The following is a 21,245-nucleotide window of genomic DNA, read 5'->3' on the forward strand; positions in this document are numbered from 1 at the left end:
CAGTACTCCTGGACACAGAGGTTAGAGGAGGCATGTCAGTACTCCTGGACACAGAGGTTAGAGGAGGCATGTCAGTACTCCTGGACACAGAGGTTAGAGGAGGCGTGTCAGTACTCCTGGACACAGAGGTTAGAGGAGGCGTGTCAGTACTCCTGGACACAGAGGTTAGAGGAGGCGTGTCAGTACTCCTGGACACAGAGGTTAGAGGAGGCGTGTCAGTACTCCTGGACACAGAGGTTAGAGGAGGCGTGTCAGTACTCCTGGACACAGAGGTTAGAGGAGGCATGTCAGTACTCCTGGACACAGAGGTTAGAGGAGGCGTGTCAGTACTCCTGGACACAGAGGTTAGAGGAGGCATGTCAGTACTCCTGGACACAGAGGTTAGAGGAGGCATGTCAGTACTCCTGGACACAGAGGTTAGAGGAGGCATGTCAGTACTCCTGGACACAGAGGTTAGAGGAGGCATGTCAGTACTCCTGGACACAGAGGTTAGAGGAGGCATGTCAGAGGGCTACTGATAGGCAGAGAATGTGTGTGTGTGTGTGTGTGTGTGTGTGTGTGTGTGTGTGTACCTGAGGTATGACTATGTCGGCCAGGGGGCGGGACAGCCTAAACAGCTCCAGCGTGTCCTCCAGGTGTGTGTGTGTGTGTGTGTGTGTGTGTGTGTGTCTGAGGTATGACTATGTCGGCCAGGGTGTGTCTGTGTGTCTGTCTGTCTATCTGTGTGTGTGTGTGTGTGTGTGTGTGTGTGTGTGTGTGTGTGTGTGTACCTGAGGTATGACTATGTCGGCCAGGGCGCGGGACAGCCTGAAAAGCTCCAGGGTGTCCTCCAGGCCCAGGGTGGCGTTGTGCTGCGTGTCGTACTTGACGCAGTCATAGATGTCGGGCACCTTGCTGATGTCGTAGCGGCCGCTCTTCATGCGGAAGTCCCTCTCCAGCTTAGACCAGCGCTGGAGCATCAGGTTCAGCGTCTCGCTGTGGTACAGCTGCAGGTCTGGGAGGGAGGGAGGGAGGGAGAGGGGGAGGGTGAGAGGGAGGGAGAAACACAGGGGCCACGATGGAACCATTAGCTTAGCTAATAATTAGCTTAGCATAGATAGTTAGCTTAGCCAGTACAGCTGCAGGTCTGGGAGAGGGAGGGAGAACAGGAGCCAAGATGGAACCGTTAGCTTAGCTAATAGCATAGATAGTTAGCTTAAGCCTGGTACACACATAAAGATGTTCTAATCTGAGAGAGACCCCACACATGAAACGTAATATAAAAATGCATCTGTCTGTCTGTATAAACATTTTGTACATGTGGTACACAGAGAAAACCAGCATCAGAAGACCTGAGAGCTCTATTGGGCTGATATGGTAGCAAAAGGTCTTTCAGATATTAGTACACCAAGCTGGCCCACCTCAAGGGGGAAGCAAACCAATTAACTCATTCAGGGCCGAGGGTGAATGAAGTCACTCAAACTGTCATCATGCTAGAGTACCAAGGGTGACTTTATTCACCAAAATTGCATAAATGATGACGCTTCATTTTGTATCCAATCAAAGTGTTGTTGCTAGGTAGATACCACATAGGTGGTGAGTGTTCCGGAATTCTTTGTCAGTTGGTGGGTTAATTAAGCAATATCACACGAGAGGGAGTGCTGTTATACTGAATATCAGCACGGCTGTGATTCGGTCGTAGGTACGAGGCCGCAGGCCGAGTACCGAAGACAATGATTTGTTAGTTATGATTTGTTAGTTTATTTAATAATTTATTTTGGCTCTGCCAATGAAAAATAGTTCCGCAACTGAACTTCAACTGGACTAGTAACCTGAACACAAACATGCAGTCTAATTAACGGTAATATAGTAGAACATCTGTGCGGCGGAGTGATACATATAGTTAAAAGTCCCAGTGCTGTTATACTGTATATCAGCACTCATGGAATGCCTCTTGTCCAATCAAATTACTTAGTCGGAACTAACTGTTGCATAAGGCTCATTAAACACTGTGATCTGTACTAGACAAAGACTTTACTCTGTAGCAACCTATGACCTGATCAAACTGTTATGATTACTGTTTATAGTTGGCACCTGAGCGAGAAAGAGAGAGGGAGAGTATGAGTGTTTAAGTGGCATCAAACACGGTGATCCATGCCAGAGAAAGTGTTTACTCTGTAGCAACCTTAGCCCTGATCACAAATATTATTCTGATTACAGTTTATAGTGACTGGAAACAATACGATGATTGAAAATGATAGGTAAGAAGAGTGTATCTGTAAAACCACATGTTAGAAACAGACCAGCCCTGTGAAGGGTTAACTCTGTTCCAGGGAGAAGGGCTGGTGGGAGGGGAGGAGCATTTCAACGTCAATATGCTAATTGTAATGAAATGAAAGAGAATAGAGTGGCATTGACGTCAAATGAAACTTAACTGTGTAGAGACATAAAGTATATTGTGCACAGAGCAGACTCTCAAACTCCTGAGAAGTCGTCCTCAAACAGGCATCTATCACACATACAGTATAAAGGACAGAGACAGCATCCACACTCTCACAGAATCACAGACAGGTGAGTTGAGAGACTTACAATGACAAGTCAAGATTAACTATGTGTAAACTATTGTGATCACGCTCTGTCCCAGTTTTTTTTATAGACAGTTCTGTATGTAAAAGTTCTTGATTTGTTTGAAGGACTATTTTCTATGTGACGTATTATAATTGTATCATTATCGGTTGCTGTATAGTCTCATAAGAGAGTCTTGACAGCTCCATAGTTCAAACTATCAAGATCTGATTGATACCAGGAAATGCTTTATGGTGTCACCTCTGGTCTCTCTAGATATGGCTTCCTCCAGCAGTCTCCTGTCTGAGGAGCAGTTCCTGTGTTCTGTCTGTCTGGATGTGTTCACTAACCCAGTCTCTACTCCATGTGGACACAGTTTCTGCATGGCTTGTATCAGAAAGTACTGGGACAGCAAGGACCTATGTCAGTGTCCAATGTGTAAAAAAACATTTGATAAGAGACCAAATCTCTTTGTCAATATTGTCATATCTGAGATGGCCGCTCAGTTTAGGAGGTCAGTTGAAGTGAAGGCAACCAGCAGCCCAGCCCCAGACACACCTGTCAAACCTGGAGAAGTTTCCTGTGACTTCTGCACTGGGACGAAGCTCAAGGCTCTGAAGTCCTGCCTGGTGTGTCAGACCTCTTACTGTGAGACTCACCTGGAGCCTCATCAGAGAGTCGCAGCCTTTAAGAGACACAAGCTGATCGACCCTGTGGAGAACCTGGAAGACAGGATGTGTAAGAAGCACGACAGACTCCTGGAGCTGTTCTGTAGGCGTGACCAGATGTGTGTGTGTCAGTTCTGCACTGAGACAGACCACAAGACTCATGACACCGTCCCCATAGAGGAGGAGTATGGAGAGAGGAAGGCTCAGCTGGGGAAGACAGAGGCAGATGTTCAGCAGATGATCCAGGAGCGATTAGAGAAGGTTAAGAAGATCAAACACTCAGTAGATTTTAGTAAGAAAGATGCAGAGAGAAAGAAAGCAGAGAGCAGACAGGTCTTCACTGCTCTGGTGGACTCCGTGAAGAGAAGCCAGGCTGAGCTCCTTGACGTGATCGAGGAGAAGCAGAAAGCAGCAGAGAGGCGGGCTGAAGGGCTGATTAAAGAGCTGGAGCAGGAAATCACTGAGCTACAGAGGAGGAGAAGCACTGAGCTGGAGCAGCTCTCACACACTGAGGACCACCTCCGCCTCCTCCAGAGCTGCCCATCCCTGCCCACCCCTCCACACACCAAGGACTGGTCTGAGGTCAGGGTTCACAGTGATCTCTACATGGGGACTGTGAGGAGAGCTGTGTCTCAGCTGGAGGAGACACTTACGAGGGAAGTGAAGAGGTTGTGTGATGCTGAGCTGAAGATGATTCAGCAGTATGCAGTGGACGTGACTCTGGACATTGATACAGCACATCCAGATCTCATTCTGTCTAAGGATGGGAAACAAGTTAGACGTAACTACTATTTCTTTGATAAGCGTTTCTTGTTTGCCTCTGTCTTGGGAAAGCAGGGTTTCCCCTCAGGGAGGTTTTACTATGAAGTGGAGGTGAAGGGGAAGACTGACTGGGCTGTAGGAGTGGCCAGAAAGACCAAAGGCAGGAACTCGAATGTCACACTGAGCCCTAGGAATGGATACTGGACTGTAAGGTTGAAGAATGGAAATGAGTACAAGGCTAAAGTTGGCCTTGGTGTCCGACTCCGCCTGTTCCTGAGAGAGGAGCCCCAGAAGGTGGGGGTGTTTGTGGATTATGAGGCGGGCCAGGTCTCCTTTTATGATGTGGAGGCCAGGTCTCTGATCTACTCTTTCACTGGCTGCACCTTCACTGAGGAACTCTATCCATACTTCAGCCCTTGCCGGAATGATGGTGGTAACAATTCTGCCCCTCTGATTCTACTCTAATTTACCACAGAGTAATTTCTGAACTACTTATTTTTTATGATATAATTTGTGCTATCAGTCTATCTGCTAGAGATGGTGAATATGGTGTTGAAATTATTATAAATCCGATGCTCTCAGCATTCTGTATGTTCGTTATTAGTTAGTGATCATTGTAATGTATAAATATTTGGGGTATTTTGAGTGTAATGAATACTGGGTGTGTACAGAGTGAAATTGAGGATGTTCAGACCACCAAATCCATTGATCACATTAATAATCAGTCTAGTACAGGTCCCAGAGCTTTAGAATGGTGAGGTAGTACACTCGGCTGTCTGTCTTATTAAAACAAAAAAATTGTTTTTATTGTTTATTATTTGACATAATTAAATGATGCATGTAGAATGTATGTTTGATAATAATGTTATAGATTTAATGGCTTGTATAGGAAATCAGATATGCTTAAAAACTGTTTGAAAATGTTGACTGTAACTAATATGAGAGAGATTTTCTGTACGTGATATTATACGTTTGTCTAATGGTCTGTTTCTGTGGTGGTTTTATCATCACTGCATATGAAACATCAACACCTGATGAATAAAGTCCCTGTTACCTGACACCTGTGAACAAGTGATTCATTCATTTATCACAGAGGGTGAATGAAGTCACCCACATTGTCAACATTCTAGACTGCCACGGGAGACCTCATTCACTGAAGATTCATAATTTATGAGGCATCATTGTGTAGCCAATCAAAGAGTAGGTGTTTCAATGCCACTTCATTTCATTTCATTTCATTTCATTACAATTATTTATTTATTTATTTGTTTATTTATTTATTTAAAAGGGACAATGGACAGTCATTGACTCTCCCTGAATTAGCTGAGTAGCTGAATGAGCTGTCCCTGGGCAGGTACACCCACAGGGGAAATGCGGCCTCAGATGTTATAAACAATTTAAAACAGAACTACAGGAAATAAAAACATCACACTTTACACTCAAGAAAACATTACATCATAAAAAAATAAAAGAAAGAAAACATGTTTGGCTCGATGTGGTCAGTGGTCACATGATACTCTGCAGTATACAGAGTAGATTGTCCTACAAAGACACAGATTTAGATTTAGTAATCAAAAAGACCCCTATACTTCCTTTTATTTATTTTTTGTTTCTTTCTATTATTACTACTCAATCTTTTCAGTTTGTAAAGCGTCTTTGAGTGTCTAGAAAAGCACTATATAAGTCTAATGTATTATTATTATTATTATTATTATTATTATTATTATTATTATTATTATTATTATTATTATTATTATTATTATTATGGTTGGTTATCTGTCAGCCATCATTTCAGTTTAATTCTAATCAGGCAGAGCGGACTGTGAGCAGACCACCACTGTCTATGAGTCAAAAGGCAGATTTCCACATTGTGTGGTAGAGTAATATAATAATAATAATAACAATAACACTAATAACCTTTATTTGTATAGCACTTTTCCTGCAAACGTTGCAGCTCAAAGTGCTACAATCATTATATAATCATCATTTAATTATTTAGTCATTTAAAGGCAATATTAAAAAGATGGGTTTTAATCTTGACTTGCACATAATGTGCTGAGGTTGCATCCCTAATGTAAACTGGCAGTGAGACACAATTTGGGCACATAAAATGATGCTAGCAGAAGACCTGAGAGCTCTATTGGGCTGATATGCCCATGCTGATACGCTAGCTGCGTGCTAAGCCCCATCCTCTACAACCTCTACACCTACGACTTCACCCCCGTCCACCCCAGCAACTCCATCGTAAAGTTTGCAGACAACACCACCGTGGTGGGATGCATCTCGGGGGGGGACGAGGCGGCGTACAGGGATGAGGTAGAGCAACTGAGCAAGCTGTGCAAGGTTAACAACCTGCTGCTGAACAAGGCAAAGACCCAGGAAATCATCGTAGACTTCAGGAGGAAAAAGTCCGAGATCCAGCCCCTGCTCATCGACGGAGAGAGCGTGGAGAGAGTCTCAACCCTCCGATTCCTGGGGATGCACATGCGGGATGACCTGACCTGGAAGGACAACACAAAAGCCACCATCAAGAGGGCACAACAGCGGCTATACACCCTGAGAGTCCTCAGGAAGGAACACAGCAAGCAGGAGATACTGGTGACCTTCTACCGCGGCGCACTGGAGAGCATCCTCACCTACGGCATCTGCAACTGGTTCTCCAGCTGCACAACAGCGGAGAGAAATGCGCTACAGAGAGTCGTGAGAACAGCACAGAAGATCACCGGCGCCCCCCTCCCCTCTCTGGAAGAGCTGTACAACACACGCTGTCTCAGGAAGGCCTCCAAGATCTCCAGGGACCCGACCCACCCTGGGTACGAACACTTTACCAGGCTGCCCTCGAAAAGGCGGTTCAGGACCCTGGCCGCAAGGACAAACAGACTGAAGAACAGCTTCTACCACAGGGCCGTCCAGGCCCTGAACACAGCAAAGACCTAAGTTCTGGGCCCTGGACAGTCTGGACGGATTGATGGCAGCTGCTGGCCTGAAAAAATCAGGTGTAGTGCTGAGGCACAAACATGTACATTTCAAGCCTGCAAACTGTGACACTTTAAATAAATGTGAAATAATACTATTGTGCAATATGACAACCCTAGTCGTCTATCTGTACAGTATAGTACAGTGGATAGTGTACATAGCCTTTATTTAGGTAAACCAGCTCCTTCCCTTCTTGTGATTTTGTAAAAGTTTTTTTTTTTTTTCCTTTCCTAACACCAGGGGAGCCACCCCTCCTAAATGTCGTTGTTTGGTACCTGTACTGTAGCAATGACAATAAAGTCCATTCATTCATTCATTCAGAAGACCTGAGAGCTCTATTGGGCTGATATGCTAGCAGAAGACCTGAGAGCTCTATTGGGCTGATATGCTAGCAGAAGACCTGAGAGCTCTATTGGGCTGATATGCTAGCAGAAGACCTGAGAGCTCTATTGGGCTGATATGCTAGCAGAAGACCTGAGAGCTCTATTGGGCTGATATGCTAGCAGAAGACCTGAGAGCTCTATTGGGCTGATATGCTAGCAAAAGGTCTTTCAGATATTAGTACACCAAGCTGGCCCACCTCAAGGGGGAAGCAAACAAATTAACTCATTCAGTGCCGAGGGTGAATGAAGTCACTCAAACTGTCTTTATGCTAGAGTACCGAGGGTGACTTTATTCACCAAAAATGCATAAATGATGACGCTTCATTTTGTATCCAATCAAAGTGTTGTTGCTAGGTAGATACCACATAGGTGGTGAGTGTTCCGGAATTCTTTGTCAGTTGGTGGGTTAATATATCAATATATAATATAGCAATATCACACGAGAGGGAGTGCTGTTATACTGAATATCAGCACGGCTGTGATTCGGTCGTAGGTACGAGGCCGCAGGACGAGTACCGAAGACAATGATTTGTTAGTTATGATTTGTTCGTTTATTTAATCATTTATTTTGGCTCCGCCAACGAAAAATAGTTCCGCAACTGAACTTCAACTGGACTGTTGCCTAGTAACCTGAACACAAACATGCAGTCTAATTAACGGTAATATAGTAGAACATCTGTGCGGCGGAGTGATACATATAGTTAAAAGTCAGAGTGCTGTTATACTGTATATCAGCACTCATGGAATGCCTCTTGTCCAATAAAATTACTTAGTCGGAACTAACTGTTGTATAAGCCTCATTAAACACTGTGATCTGTGCCAGAGAAAGACTTTACTCTGTAGCAACCTATGACCTGATCAAACTGTTATGATTACTGTTTATAGTTGGCAACCTGAGCGAGAAAGAGAGAGGGAGAGTATCAGTGTTTAAGTGGCATCAAACACGGTGATCCATGCCAGAGAAAGTGTTTACTCTGTAGCAACCTTAGTCCTGATCACAAATATTATTCTGATTACAGTTTATAGTGACTGGAAACAATATGATGATTGGAAATGATAGGTAAGAAGAGTGTATCTGTAAAACCACATGTTAGAAACAGATCAGCTCTGTAAAGGGTTAACTCTGTTCCAGGGAGAAGGGCTGTATCGAGAGGGGAGGAGCATTTCAACGTCAATATGCTAATTGTAATGAAATGAAAGAGAATAGAGTGGCATTGACGTCAAATGAAACTTAACTGTGTAGAGACATAAAGTATATTGTGCACAGAGCAGACTCTCAAACTCCTGAGAAGTCGTCCTCAAACAGGCATCTATCACACATACAGTATAAAGGACAGAGACAGCATCCACACTCTCACAGAATCACAGACAGGTGAGTTGAGAGACTTACAATGACAAGTCAAGATTAACTATGTGTAAACTATTGTGATCACGCTCTGTCCCCGTTTTTTTTATAGACAGTTCTGTATGTAAAAGTTCTTGATTTGTTTGAAGGACTATTTTCTATGTGACGTATTATAATTGTATCATTATCGGTTGCTGTATAGTCTCATAAGAGAGTCTTGACAGCTCCATAGTTCAAACTATCAAGATCTGATTGATACCAGGAAATGCTTTATGGTGTCACCTCTGGTCTCTCTAGATATGGCTTCCTCCAGCAGTCTCCTGTCTGAGGAGCAGTTCCTGTGTTCTGTCTGCCTGGATGTGTTCACTGACCCTGTCTCTACTCCATGTGGACACAGCTTCTGCATGGCTTGTATCAGAAAGTACTGGGACAGCAAGGACCTATGTCAGTGTCCAATGTGTAAAAAACCATTTGATAAGAGACCAGATCTCTTTGTCAATATTGTCATATCTGAGATGGCCGCTCAGTTTAGGAGGTCAGTTGAAGTGAAGGCAACCAGCAGCCCAGCCCCAGACACACCTGTCAAACATGGAGAAGTGTCCTGTGACTTCTGCACTGGGACGAAGCTCAAGGCTCTGAAGTCCTGCCTGGTGTGTCAGACCTCTTACTGTGAGACTCACCTGGAGCCTCATCAGAGAGTCGCAGCCTTTAAGAGACACAAGCTGATCGACCCTGTGGAGAACCTGGAAGACAGGATGTGTAAGAAGCACGACAGACTCCTGGAGCTGTTCTGTAGGCGTGACCAGATGTGTGTGTGTCAGTTCTGCACTGAGACAGACCACAAGACTCATGACACCGTCCCCATAGAGGAGGAGTATGGAGAGAGGAAGGCTCAGCTGGGGAAGACAGAGGCAGATGTTCAGCAGATGATCCAGGAGCGATTAGAGAAGGTTAAGAAGATCAAACACTCCGTAGATTTTAGTAAGAAAGATGCAGAGAGAGAGAAAGCAGAGAGCGTACAGGTATTCACTGCTCTGGTGGACTCCGTGAAGAGAAGCCAGGCTGAGCTCCTTGACGTGATCGAGGAGAAGCAGAAAGCAGCAGAGAGGCGGGCTGAAGGGCTGATTAAAGAGCTGGAGCAGGAAATCACTGAGCTACAGAGGAGGAGAAGCACTGAGCTGGAGCAGCTCTCACACACTGAGGACCACCTCCACCTCCTCCAGAGCTGCCCATCCCTGCCCACCCCTCCACACACCAAGGACTGGTCTGAGGTCAGGGTTCACAGTGATCTCTATGTGGGGACTGTGAGGAGAGCTGTGTCTCAGCTGGAGGAGACACTTACGAGGGAAGTGAAGAGGTTGTGTGATGCTGAGCTGAAGATGATTCAGCAGTATGCAGTGGACGTGACTCTGGACATTGATACAGCACATCCAGATCTCATTCTGTCTAAGGATGGGAAACAAGTTAGACGTAACTACTATTTCTTTGATAAGCGTTTCTTGTTTGCCTCTGTCTTGGGAAAGCAGGGTTTCCCCTCAGGGAGGTTTTACTATGAAGTGGAGGTGAAGGGGAAGACTGACTGGGCTGTAGGAGTGGCCAGAAAGACCAAAGGCAGGAACTCGAATGTCACACTGAGCCCTAGGAATGGATACTGGACTGTAAGGTTGAAGAATGGAAATGAGTACAAGGCTAAAGTTGGCCTTGGTGTCCGGCTCCGCCTGTTCCTGAGAGAGGAGCCCCAGAAGGTGGGGGTGTTTGTGGATTATGAGGCGGGCCAGGTCTCCTTTTATGATGTGGAGGCCAGGTCTCTGATCTACTCTTTCACTGGCCTCACCTTCACTGGGGAACTCTATCCATACTTCAGCCCTTGCCGGAATGATGGTGGTAACAATTCTGCCCCTCTGATTCTACTCTAATTTACCACAGAGTAATTTCTGAACTACTTATTTTTTATGATATAATTTGTGCTATCAGTCTATCTGCTAGAGATGGTGAATATGGTGTTGAAATTATTATAAATCCGATGCTCTCAGCATTCTGTATGTTCGTTATTAGTTAGTGATCATTGTAATGTATAAATATTTGGGGTATTTTGAGTGTAATGAATACTGGGTGTGTACAGAGTGAAATTGAGGAAGTTCAGACAATTAAATTCACTTGGATTGATCAAATCCATTGATCACATTAATAATCAGTCTAGTCCAGGTCCCAGAGCTTTAGAATGGTGAGGTAGCAGACTCGGCTGTCTGTCTTATTAAAACAAAAACATTGTTTTTATTGTTTATTATTTGACATAATTAAATTATGTATGTAGAATGTATGTTTGATAATAATGTTATAGATGTAATGGCTTGCATAGGGAATCAGATATGCTTAAAAACTGTTTGAAAAGGTTGACTGTGACTGTAATATGAGAGAGAGATTTTCTGTACGTGATATTATACATTTCGTGAGCTTTCTCAGGTTCTATCTCCGTTTAGGGTAGTTCAGAGATATTGAGCGTCAACGTTTTTACATTCCATTATGTTCTGTGAGATGGAACCTTTGTATTTAATTAATTACTAACTAAAAAATGTCAACATTTTTAAAATAACACCACACAGGCATTAATAAACACCTAATGGATCAGATTATGTAAAAAACGAAATTTTGACAAAAATGGAGATAGAACCTTATAATTCTAACATCACAATTTGTCTAAAGGTCTGTTTCTTTGGTAGTTTTATCATCACTGCATATGAAACATCAACACCTGATGAATAAAGTCCCTGTTACCTGACACCTGTGAACGAGTGATTCATTCATTTATCACAGAGGGTGAATAAAGTTGCCCACATTGTCAACATTCTAGACTGCCAAGGGTGACTTTATTCACTGAAGATTCATAAATTATGAGGCATCATTGTGTAGCCAATCAAAGAGTAGGTGTTTCAATGCCACTCTATTCTCTTTCATTTCATTACAATTATTTATTTATTTATGTATTTATTTGTTTATTTATTTATTTATTTAAAGGGGACAATGGACAGTCATTGACTCTCCCTGAATTAGCTGAGTAGCTAAATTGCATCAGCATCCCTGGGCAGGTAAACCCACAGGGGAAATACGGCCTCAGATGTTATAAACAATTTAAAACAGAACTACAGGAAATAAAAACATCACACTTTACACTCAAGAAAACATTACATAATAAAAAAATTAAAGAAAGAAAACATGTTTGGCTCGATGTGGTCAGTGGTCACATGATACTCTGCAGTATACAGAGTAGATTGTCCTACAAAGACACAGATTTAGATTTAGAAATCAAAGACCCCTATACTTTCTTTTATTTATTTTTTGTTTCTTTTTATTATTACTACTCAATCTTTTCAGTTTGTAAAGCGTCTTTGAGTGTCTAGAAAAGCGCAATATAAGTCTAATGTATTATTATTATTATTATTATTATTATTATTATTACTATTATTATTATTATTATTATTATTATTATTATGGTTGGTTATCTGTCAGCCATCATTTCAGTTTAATTCTAATCAGGCAGAGCGGACTGTGAGCGGACCACCACTGTCTATGAGTCAAAAGGCAGATTTCCACATTGTGTTGTAGAGTTATATAATAATAATAATAATAATAATAATAACAATAATAACACTAATAACCTTTATTTGTATAGCACTTTTCCTGCAAACGTTACAGCTCAAAGTACTACAATGATTATATAATCATCATTTAATTATTTAGTCATTTAAAGGCAATATTAAAAAGATGGGTTTTAATCTTGACTTGCACACATTTTCTGAGGTTGCATCCCTAATGTAAACTGGCAGTGCATTCCACAATTTGGGTGCATAAAATGAGAATGCAGCCTCACCAAATCTCTTCTTTTTTACATGTGGTACACAGAGAAAACCAGCGTCAGAAGACCTGAGAGCTCTATTGAGCTGATATGCTAGCAGAAGACCTGAGAGCTCTATTGGGCTGATATGCTAGCAGAAGACCTGAGAGCTCTATTGGGCTGATATGCTAGCAGAAGACCTGAGAGCTCTATTGGGCTGATATGCTAGCAGAAGACCTGAGAGCTCTATTGGGCTGATATGCTAGCAGAAGACCTGAGAGCTCTATTGGGCTGATATGCTAGCAGAAGACCTGAAAGCTCTATTGGGCTGATATGCTAGCAGAAGACCTGAGAGCTCTATTGGGCTGATATGCTAGCAAAAGGTCTTTCAGATATTAGTACACCAAGCTGGCCCACCTCAAGGGGGAAGCAAACAAATTAACTCATTCAGTGCCGAGGGTGAATGAAATCACTCAAACTGACTTCATGCTAGAGTACCGAGGGTGACTTTATTCACCAAAAATGCATAAATGATGACGCTTCATTTTGTAGCCAATCAAAGTGTTGTTGCTAGGCAGATAAAACAGAAGACTCTAGGTGGTGAGTGTTCCGGAATTCTTTGTCAGTTGGTGGGTCTTTAAGCCTCATTAAACACTGTGATCTGTGCCAGAGAAAGACTTTACTCTGTAGCAACCTATGACCTGATCAAACTGTTCTGATTACTGTTTATAGCTGGCACCTGAGCGAGAAAGAGAGAGGGAGAGTATCAGTGTTTAAGTGGCATCAAACACGGTGATCCATGCCAGAGAAAGTGTTTACTCTGTAGCAACCTTAGCCCTGATCACAAAGATTATTCTGATTACAGTTTATAGTGACTGGAAACAATACGATGATTGGAAATGATAGGTAAGAAGAGTGTATCTGTAAAACCACATGTTAGAAACAGATCAGCCCTGTGAAGGGTTAACTCTGTTCCAGGGAGAAGGGCTGGTGGGAGGGGAGGAGCATTTCAACGTCAGTTTGCTGAAATGAAACTAAACTGTGTAGAGACGTAAAGTGTATTGTGCACAGAGCAGACTCTCGACCTCCTGAGAAGTCGTCCTCAAACAGGCATCTATCACACATACAGTATATAGGACAGAGACAGCATCCACACTCTCACAGAATCACAGACAGGTGAGTTGAGAGACTTACAATGACAAGTCAAGATAAACTATTGTGATCACGCTCTCTCCCAGTTTATTTTATAGACAGTTCTGTCTTTATGTAAAAGTTATTGATTTGATTGAAGGACTATTTTCTATGTGAGGTTTTATAATTGTATCATTATCGGTTGCTGTATAGTCTCATAAGAGAGTCTTGACAGCTCCATAGTTCAAACTATCAAGATCTGATTGATACCAGGAAATGCTTTATGGTGTCTCCTCTGGTCTCTCTAGATATGGCTTCCTCCAGCAGTCTCCTGTCTGAGGAGCAGTTCCTGTGTTCTGTCTGCCTGGATGTGTTCACTGACCCTGTCTCTACTCCATGTGGACACAGCTTCTGCATGGCCTGTATCAGAAAGTACTGGGACAGCAAGGACCTATGTCAGTGTCCAATGTGTAAAAAAACATTTGATAAGATACCAGATCTCTTTGTCAATATTGTCATATCTGAGATGGCCGCTCAGTTTAGGAGGTCAGTTGAGGTGAAGGCAACCAGCAGCCCAGCCCCAGACACACCTGTCAAACATGGAGAAGTGTCCTGTGACTTCTGCACTGGGACGAAGCTCAAGGCTCTGAAGTCCTGCCTGGTGTGTCAGACCTCTTACTGTGAGACTCACCTGGAGCCTCATCAGAGAGTCGCAGGCTTAAAGAAACACAAGCTGATCGACCCTGTGGAGAACCTGGAAGACAGGATGTGTAAGAAGCACGACAGACTCCTGGTGCTGTTCTGTAGGCGTGACCAGATGTGTGTGTGTCAGTTCTGCACTGAGACAGACCACAAGACTCATGACACCGTCCCCATAGAGAAGGAGTACAGGGTGAGGAAGGCTCAGCTGGGGAAGACAGAGGCAGATGTTCAGCAGATGATCCAGGAGCGATTAGAGAAGGTTAAGAAGATCAAACACTCGGTAGATTTTAGTAATAAAGATGCAGAGAGAAAGAAAGCAGACAGCAGACAGGTCTTCACTTTTCTGGTGGACTCCATGAAGAGAAGCCAGGCTGAGCTCCTTGACGTGATCGAGTTGAAGCAGAAAGCAGCAGAGTGGCGGGCTAAAGGGCTGATTAAAGAGCTGGAGCAGGAAATCACTGAGCTTAAGAGGAGAAGCACTGAGCTGGAGCAGCTCTCACACACTGAGGACCACCTCCGCCTCCTCCAGAGCTGCCCATCCCTGCCCACCCCTCCACACACCAAGGACTGGTCTGAGGTCAGGGTTCACAGTGATCTCTACGTGGGGACTGTGAGGAGAGCCGTGTCTCAGCTGGAGGAGACACTTACGAGGGAAGTGAAGAGGTTGTGTTATGCTGAGCTGAAGATGATTCAGCATTATGAAGTGGACGTGACTCTGGACATTGATACAGCACATCCAGATCTCATTCTGTCTAAGGATGGGAAACAAGTTAGACATCGAGATAAGATAATGTATCTCTTTGATAAGTTTGCCTCTGTCTTGGGAGAGGAGGGTTTTACTATGAAGGGAGGTCCAGGGAGGTTTTACTATGAAGTGCAGGTGAAGAGGAAGACCAGCTGGGCTGTAGGAGTGGCCAGAAAGTCCAACGGCAGGAACTTGATTGTCCCACTGAACCCTAGGAATGGATACTGGACTGTAGGGTTGAGGAAAGGAAATGAGTACATGGCTAAAGCTGACCCTGATGTCCCCCTGTTCCTGAGAGAGGAGCCCCAGACGGTGGGGGTGTTTGTGGATTATGAGGCGGGCCAGGTCTCCTTTTATGATGTGGAGGCCAGGTCTCTGATCTACTCTTTCACTGGCTGCACCTTCACTGGGGAACTCTATCCATACTTCAGCCCTGGCAAGAAAGGTGGTGGTAACAATTCTGCCCCTCTGATTCTACTCTAATTTACCACAGAGTAATTTCTGAACTGCTTATTTTTTATGATATCATTTGTGCTATCAGTCTGTCTGCTAGAGATGGTGAATATGGTGTTGAAATTATTATAAATCCGATGCTCTCAGCATTCTGTATGTTCGTTATTAGTTAGTGATCATTGTAATGTATAAATATTTGGGGGTATTTTGAGTGTAATGAATACTGGGTGTGTACAGAGTGAAATTGAGGAAGTTCAGACAATTAAATTCACTTTGATTGATCAAATCCATTGATCCATTGATCACATTAATAATCAGTCTAGTCCAGGTCCCAGAGCTTTAGAATGGTGAGGTAGCAGACTCGGCTGTCTGTCTTATTAAAACAATTATTGTTTATTATTTGACATAATTAAATTATATATGTAGAATGTATGTTTGATAATAATGTTATAGATTTAATGGCTTGCATAGGGAATCAGATATGCTTAAAAACTGTTTGAAAAGGTTGACTGTGACTGTAATATGAGAGAGAGACTTTCTGTACGTGATATTATACATTTCGTGAGCTTAGAATGATCAGGTTCTATCTCCGTTTAGGGTAGTTCAGAGATATTGAGCGTCAAAGTTTTTACATTCCATTATGTTTTGTGAAATGGAACCTTTGTATTTAATTAATTACTAACTAAAAAATGTCAACATTTTAAAAATAACACCACACAGGCATAAATAAACACCTAATGGATCAGATTATGTAAAAAACTAAATTTTGACAAAAATGGAGATAGAACCTTATAATTCTAACGTCACAATTTGTCTAAAGGTCTGTTTCTTTGGTAGTTTTATCATCACTGCATATGAAACATCAACACCTGATGAATAAAGTCCCTGTTACCTGACACCTGTGAACGAGTGATTCATTCATTTATCACAGAGGGTGAATAAAGTTGCCCACATTGTCAACATTCTAGACTGCCAAGGGTGACTTTATTCACTGAAGATTCATAAATTATGAGGCATCACTGTGTAGCCAATCAAAGAGTAGGCGTTTCAATGCCACTCTATTCTCTTTCATTTCATTTCATTATAATTATTTATTTATGTATTTATTTATTTAAAGGGGACAATGGACAGTCATTGACTCTCCCTGAATTAGATGAGTAGCTAAATTGCATCAGCATCCCTGGGCAGGTAAACCCACAGGGGAAATACGGCCTCAGATGTTTTTAAACAATTTAAAACAGAACTACAGGAAATAAAAACATCACACTTTACACTCAAGAAAACATTACATCATAAAAAAATAAAAGAAAGAAAACAATGTTTGGCTCGATGTGGTCAGTGGTCACATGATACTCTGCAGTATACAGAGTAGATTGTCCTACAAAGACACAGATTTAGATTTAGTAATAATAATACAAAAAAATTAATAAGACCCCTATACTTTATTTTATTTATTTTTTGTTTCTTTTTATTATTACTACTCAATCTTTTCAGTTTGTAAAGCGTCTTTGAGTGTCTAGAAAAGCGCTATATAAGTCTAATGTATTATTATTATTATTATTATTATTATGATTGGTTATCTATCAGCCATCATTTCAGTTTAATTCTAATCAGGCAGAGTGGAGGACTGACCTGCTGATTTGGGGTCCTCCAGCCTCTTGCGTATCTGCGAGGTGAGGCTCTGGATGAGGGTGTAGACCTGGTCACACGTCTTCACTGGGTTCCCTATGATCTTCATAGAGTTGACCAGGGAGGGGCTACCAGTCGGGGCCAGCTGGACAGACAGACAGTCACAAGAATGACGCAACTTGTGTTATACATTATTGTAAGGTAACTGTGTTACACTGGTATTTGTGAGGAACAACAAAGGTTGAAATATCATGTAAAAAGCATTATGTCATGCTCACTTTAACACTAGAACAGCCGTGCCTTTTTTACTTACTATAAGAGCCGCCTCGGGGGTCACATGACCATAGTCTTTACAATGGAAAGCTGGTATTTACACACAACGGCCACTAGTTGGCCGGATTGTAAATTAGCCTGCCTCCTACACAGAAAAACTAGCAAAATAGCTTTATACTAGCTTATCCTGATGTGATTTTTAAAATGTAAGGATACTGGGTGGTAGAACGCATATATCTAGGAAAAGTCATGAAAGGAGGGTCCTGAAATTTGATTGAGTGCAAAGGTATAAAAAAAAAAAAAATACTCACAGGGTCAAATGACCCCACCCATGGGTGTTCTAGTGTTAACTGTAAGGCAAGGGTGTTGATAAGAACATGTGGTGGCACCTTGTCATAGTGTTCTAGTGTTCTAATGTTAGCAAGGCTAGGTAGACCCTGCTGCTATGGTACCTTGTCATAGTGTTCTAGTGTTCTAATGTTAGCAGGGCTAGGTAGACCCTGGTACTACAGTACCTTGTCATAAGACCCCACCCATGGGTGTTCTAGTGTTAACTGTAAGGCAAGGGCGTTGATAAGAACATGTGGTGGTACCTTGTCATAGTGTTCTAATGTTAGCAAGGCTAGGTAGACCCTGCTACTACAGTACCTTGTCATAGTGTTCTAGTGTTCTAATGTTAGCAAGGCTAGGTAGACCCTGCTACTACAGTACCTTGTCATAGTGTTCTAATGTTAGCAAGGCTAGGTAGACCCTGCTGCTATGGTACCTTGTCGTAGTCGGCCTGGGTGAAGTCCTGGTCCTTCTGCATGATCTCGTGCAGCCTGGCCTTCACCCTCTGCTGGCAGTCGGTCAGGGAGTCGCTGTCGCTGTCCAGCAGCCCGTTCATGTTGGCGCTCTTCACCATCTGGACCAGGATGGGCGTCAGCTCCCCCTCCAGGGCCAGCAGACCCTGCACACACACACACACACACACACACACACACACACACACACACACACACACACACACACATCACCATGACTGTATATGCAAAGAAAATGGCAGCAATTGTCCATATGGTTTAAAAGATTTCACATACAGGAATCGAGTCATAGACATGTCATGTCATCCCTTCACAGAACAATCTACAAGCTGCTAGACTAACAGTAGTGCCATACAGTAGCACTGTAGATTGTAGAATGTTAGGTGACAGACAGAGAGTTCCAGAATGTTAGGTGACAGACAGAGAATTCCAGAATCTTAGGTGACAGACAGAGAGTTCCAGCATCTTAGGTGACAGACAGAGAGTTCCAGAATCTTAGGTGACAGACAGAGAGTTCCAGAATCTTAGGAGACAGACAGAGAGTTCCAGAATGTTAGGTGACAGACAGAGAGTTCCAGAATGTTAGGAGACAGACAGAGAGTTCCAGAATGTTAGGTGACAGACAGAGAGTTCCAGAATGTTAGGAGACAGACAGAGAGTTCCAGCATCTTAGGTGACAGACAGAGAGTTCCAGAATGTTAGGTGGCAGAGTTCCAGAATGTTAGGTGGCAGACAGAGAGTTCCAGAATGTTAGGTGGCAGACAGAGAGTTCCAGAATGTTAGGAGACAGACAGATAGTTCCAGAATGTTAGGAGACAGACAGAGAGTTCCAGAATGTTAGGTGGCAGAGAGTTCCAGAATGTTATGTGACATACAGAGAGTTCCAGAAGGTTAGGTGACAGACAGAGAGTTCCAGAATGTTAGGAGACAGACAGAGAGTTCCAGAATGTTAGGAGACAGACAGAGAGTTCCAGAATGTTAGGAGACAGACAGAGAGTTCCAGAATGTTAGGTGGCAGAGAGTTCCAGAATGTTAGGAGACAGACAGAGAGTTCCAGAATGTTAGGAGACAGACAGAGAGTTCCAGAATGTTAGGAGACAGACAGAGAGTTCCAGAATGTTAGGAGACAGACAGAGAGTTCCAGAATGTTAGGAGACAGACAGAGAGTTCCAGAATGTTAGGAGACAGACAGAGAGTTCCAGAATGTTAGGAGACAGACAGAGAGTTCCAGAATGTTAGGAGACAGACAGAGAGTTCCAGAATGTTAGGAGACAGACAGAGAGTTCCAGAATGTTAGGAGACAGACAGAGAGTTCCAGAATGTTAGGTGGCAGAGAGTTCCAGAATGTTATAGTCACCTTGGCAAAAGCTGCCGCCGTCATTTGTACGCGGCCCTCATCGGAGGCGTAGATCTTGAGGTCGTGGCGGTAGGTGCTGTGTAGACGCAGCAGGCCACAGCCAGGGAAGCCTGCGTAGTCACCTACGGTGGAAGGAGAAAGTTGACATACATTTAGGTGGAAATCAATAAAACTCATTCTTTAACCACTCCACAGATTCCATGTTAACGAACTATAGTTTTTGCATGTCGGTTGGGACATCTACTCTGCAACTCTTGCCCTGTTTCTTCTAAATCATACATTTTATGACAGATTATCAGATCAGATCTCCTCAGAGCATATTACACAAACATCATATAGCTTCCCCATGCAACACTCTTACCAATACAAGCTCAACAAATTAACAATTGCCAGTAGCATTAGTGTGACCCACTGTAGATTAAAAAGCTTTAAAAAAAATGTAAAAAGAAAAAAACACAAGAAAAGAAAAGAAAAAGAAGATCATACAAATTGCCTTTGTACAGCACAGACAAAAATACTTTTTGATGTATTTATTTGTTCTTATTGAGTGCTTGTTTCTTGGACACCACCAACAAACCACAGCAACTTCAGCACAGACAACGCAAGATCCCTTCACAAGACGGGTGAGAACAGGTTTAAAGACAGGACTTAAGTAGACATGAGTGTGTTTAGTGTTAACAGAAGCAAAGAATGGGAGTGAAGTCCAAGTCCTTCTTACCACAGTCGAGAGGAGACTCGCAGCCAAGGGAGCTGTGGCTACCTTCTAGTTAACAGTCCAAGAGGTGAGAGGAGAAGTGCAGAGTTAACACTAGAACAGCCATGAGGGGTCATGTGACGGCTGTGAGTAAAGAAAAATATTATATCTTTGCACTCTATCAAATTTCAGGACCCTCCTTTCATGACCTTTCCTAGATATGTGCGTTCTACCACCCAGTATCCTTACATTTTCAAAATCACATCAGGATAAGCTAGTATAAAGATATTTTGTTGTTTTTCTGTGTAGGAAGCAGGCTCATTTACAAGCGGTCAACTAGTGGTCGTTGTGTGTAAATAGCAGCTTGAGCATTGTAAAGAGGGGCTCTTTTAGAAGGTAAAAAAGACACGGCTGTTCTAGTGTTAACAGTACACGAGGTAAGAGGAGTAGAGCAGAGTTAACTAGTGCACTAGGGGGAAGTGCTGTAACACCCGTCCAAGAATCTATCAAAACTTACTAAGCAGGAAGATGAGAAGTACATCAGCTTGAGTAATTTCCTATTGAAGAAGCAGAAGAGCTTTGAACTGCAGTTTAGCTTTCTTTGTGCTAGGCTTGGCTTGGCAAAGTAGTTGATCATACACTACAGTAATGTGAATATAGTGTGGATAATTTAGACATTGTTTTAGAAAGCATACATAAGAAAGGAAAGCAAAAAAGAATATCAATATATTGTATTTACAATAAGATATATACTTAGCTATTGGACATGGAAACAGAACCTCAAGTACCTACATGAAATTATTAATAATTAACTTGTAATAATAATAATAATAGTATATTACATTTAAAAGCGCCTTTCTCAAACTCAAGGACACTGTGCAGAAATAAAGAGAAGCAGAACCAAAAAAAGAAAAAAAGAAAGAACAAAGAACAAAAATACAAGAGATA

At 42.7% G+C, this 21,245-nt stretch overlaps 3 protein-coding genes across 3 annotated transcripts in view; 2 read left to right on the forward strand and 1 right to left on the reverse strand.

Moving 5' to 3' along the window:
- LOC308164813 (inositol hexakisphosphate and diphosphoinositol-pentakisphosphate kinase 1-like) overlaps window positions 1-21,245 on the reverse strand; it is a 77,881-nt gene that overhangs the window by 27,234 nt on the left and 29,402 nt on the right. The window contains exons 15-18 of the mRNA XM_080538853.1: window positions 19,604-19,725; window positions 18,210-18,392; window positions 17,174-17,315; window positions 771-994 (exon numbers count right to left, since the gene is read on the reverse strand). Of these exons, the coding sequence (XP_080394979.1) occupies window positions 771-994; window positions 17,174-17,315; window positions 18,210-18,392; window positions 19,604-19,725 (671 nt within the window). The remainder of the gene's footprint in view (window positions 1-770; window positions 995-17,173; window positions 17,316-18,209; window positions 18,393-19,603; window positions 19,726-21,245) is intronic.
- LOC308165009 (E3 ubiquitin-protein ligase TRIM21-like) lies at window positions 2,823-4,439 on the forward strand (the record flags this gene model as incomplete). The annotated part of the gene is made up of 1 exon (XM_080539109.1): window positions 2,823-4,439. The coding sequence occupies one exon, from the start codon at window positions 2,823-2,825 to the stop codon at window positions 4,437-4,439; it is 1,617 nt and encodes a 538-aa protein (XP_080395235.1).
- Window positions 8,978-15,571, forward strand: LOC308165010 (uncharacterized protein; the record flags this gene model as incomplete). The annotated part of the gene is made up of 4 exons (XM_080539110.1): window positions 8,978-10,587; window positions 14,050-14,302; window positions 14,348-14,623; window positions 14,873-15,571. 4 exons carry the CDS (start codon window positions 8,978-8,980, stop codon window positions 15,569-15,571), a joined length of 2,838 nt encoding a protein of 945 aa, XP_080395236.1.

Source organism: Nansenia antarctica (assembly GCF_963989245.1).
Source record: "Nansenia antarctica genome assembly, chromosome: 9".
NCBI lineage: Eukaryota > Metazoa > Chordata > Actinopteri > Argentiniformes > Microstomatidae > Nansenia > Nansenia antarctica.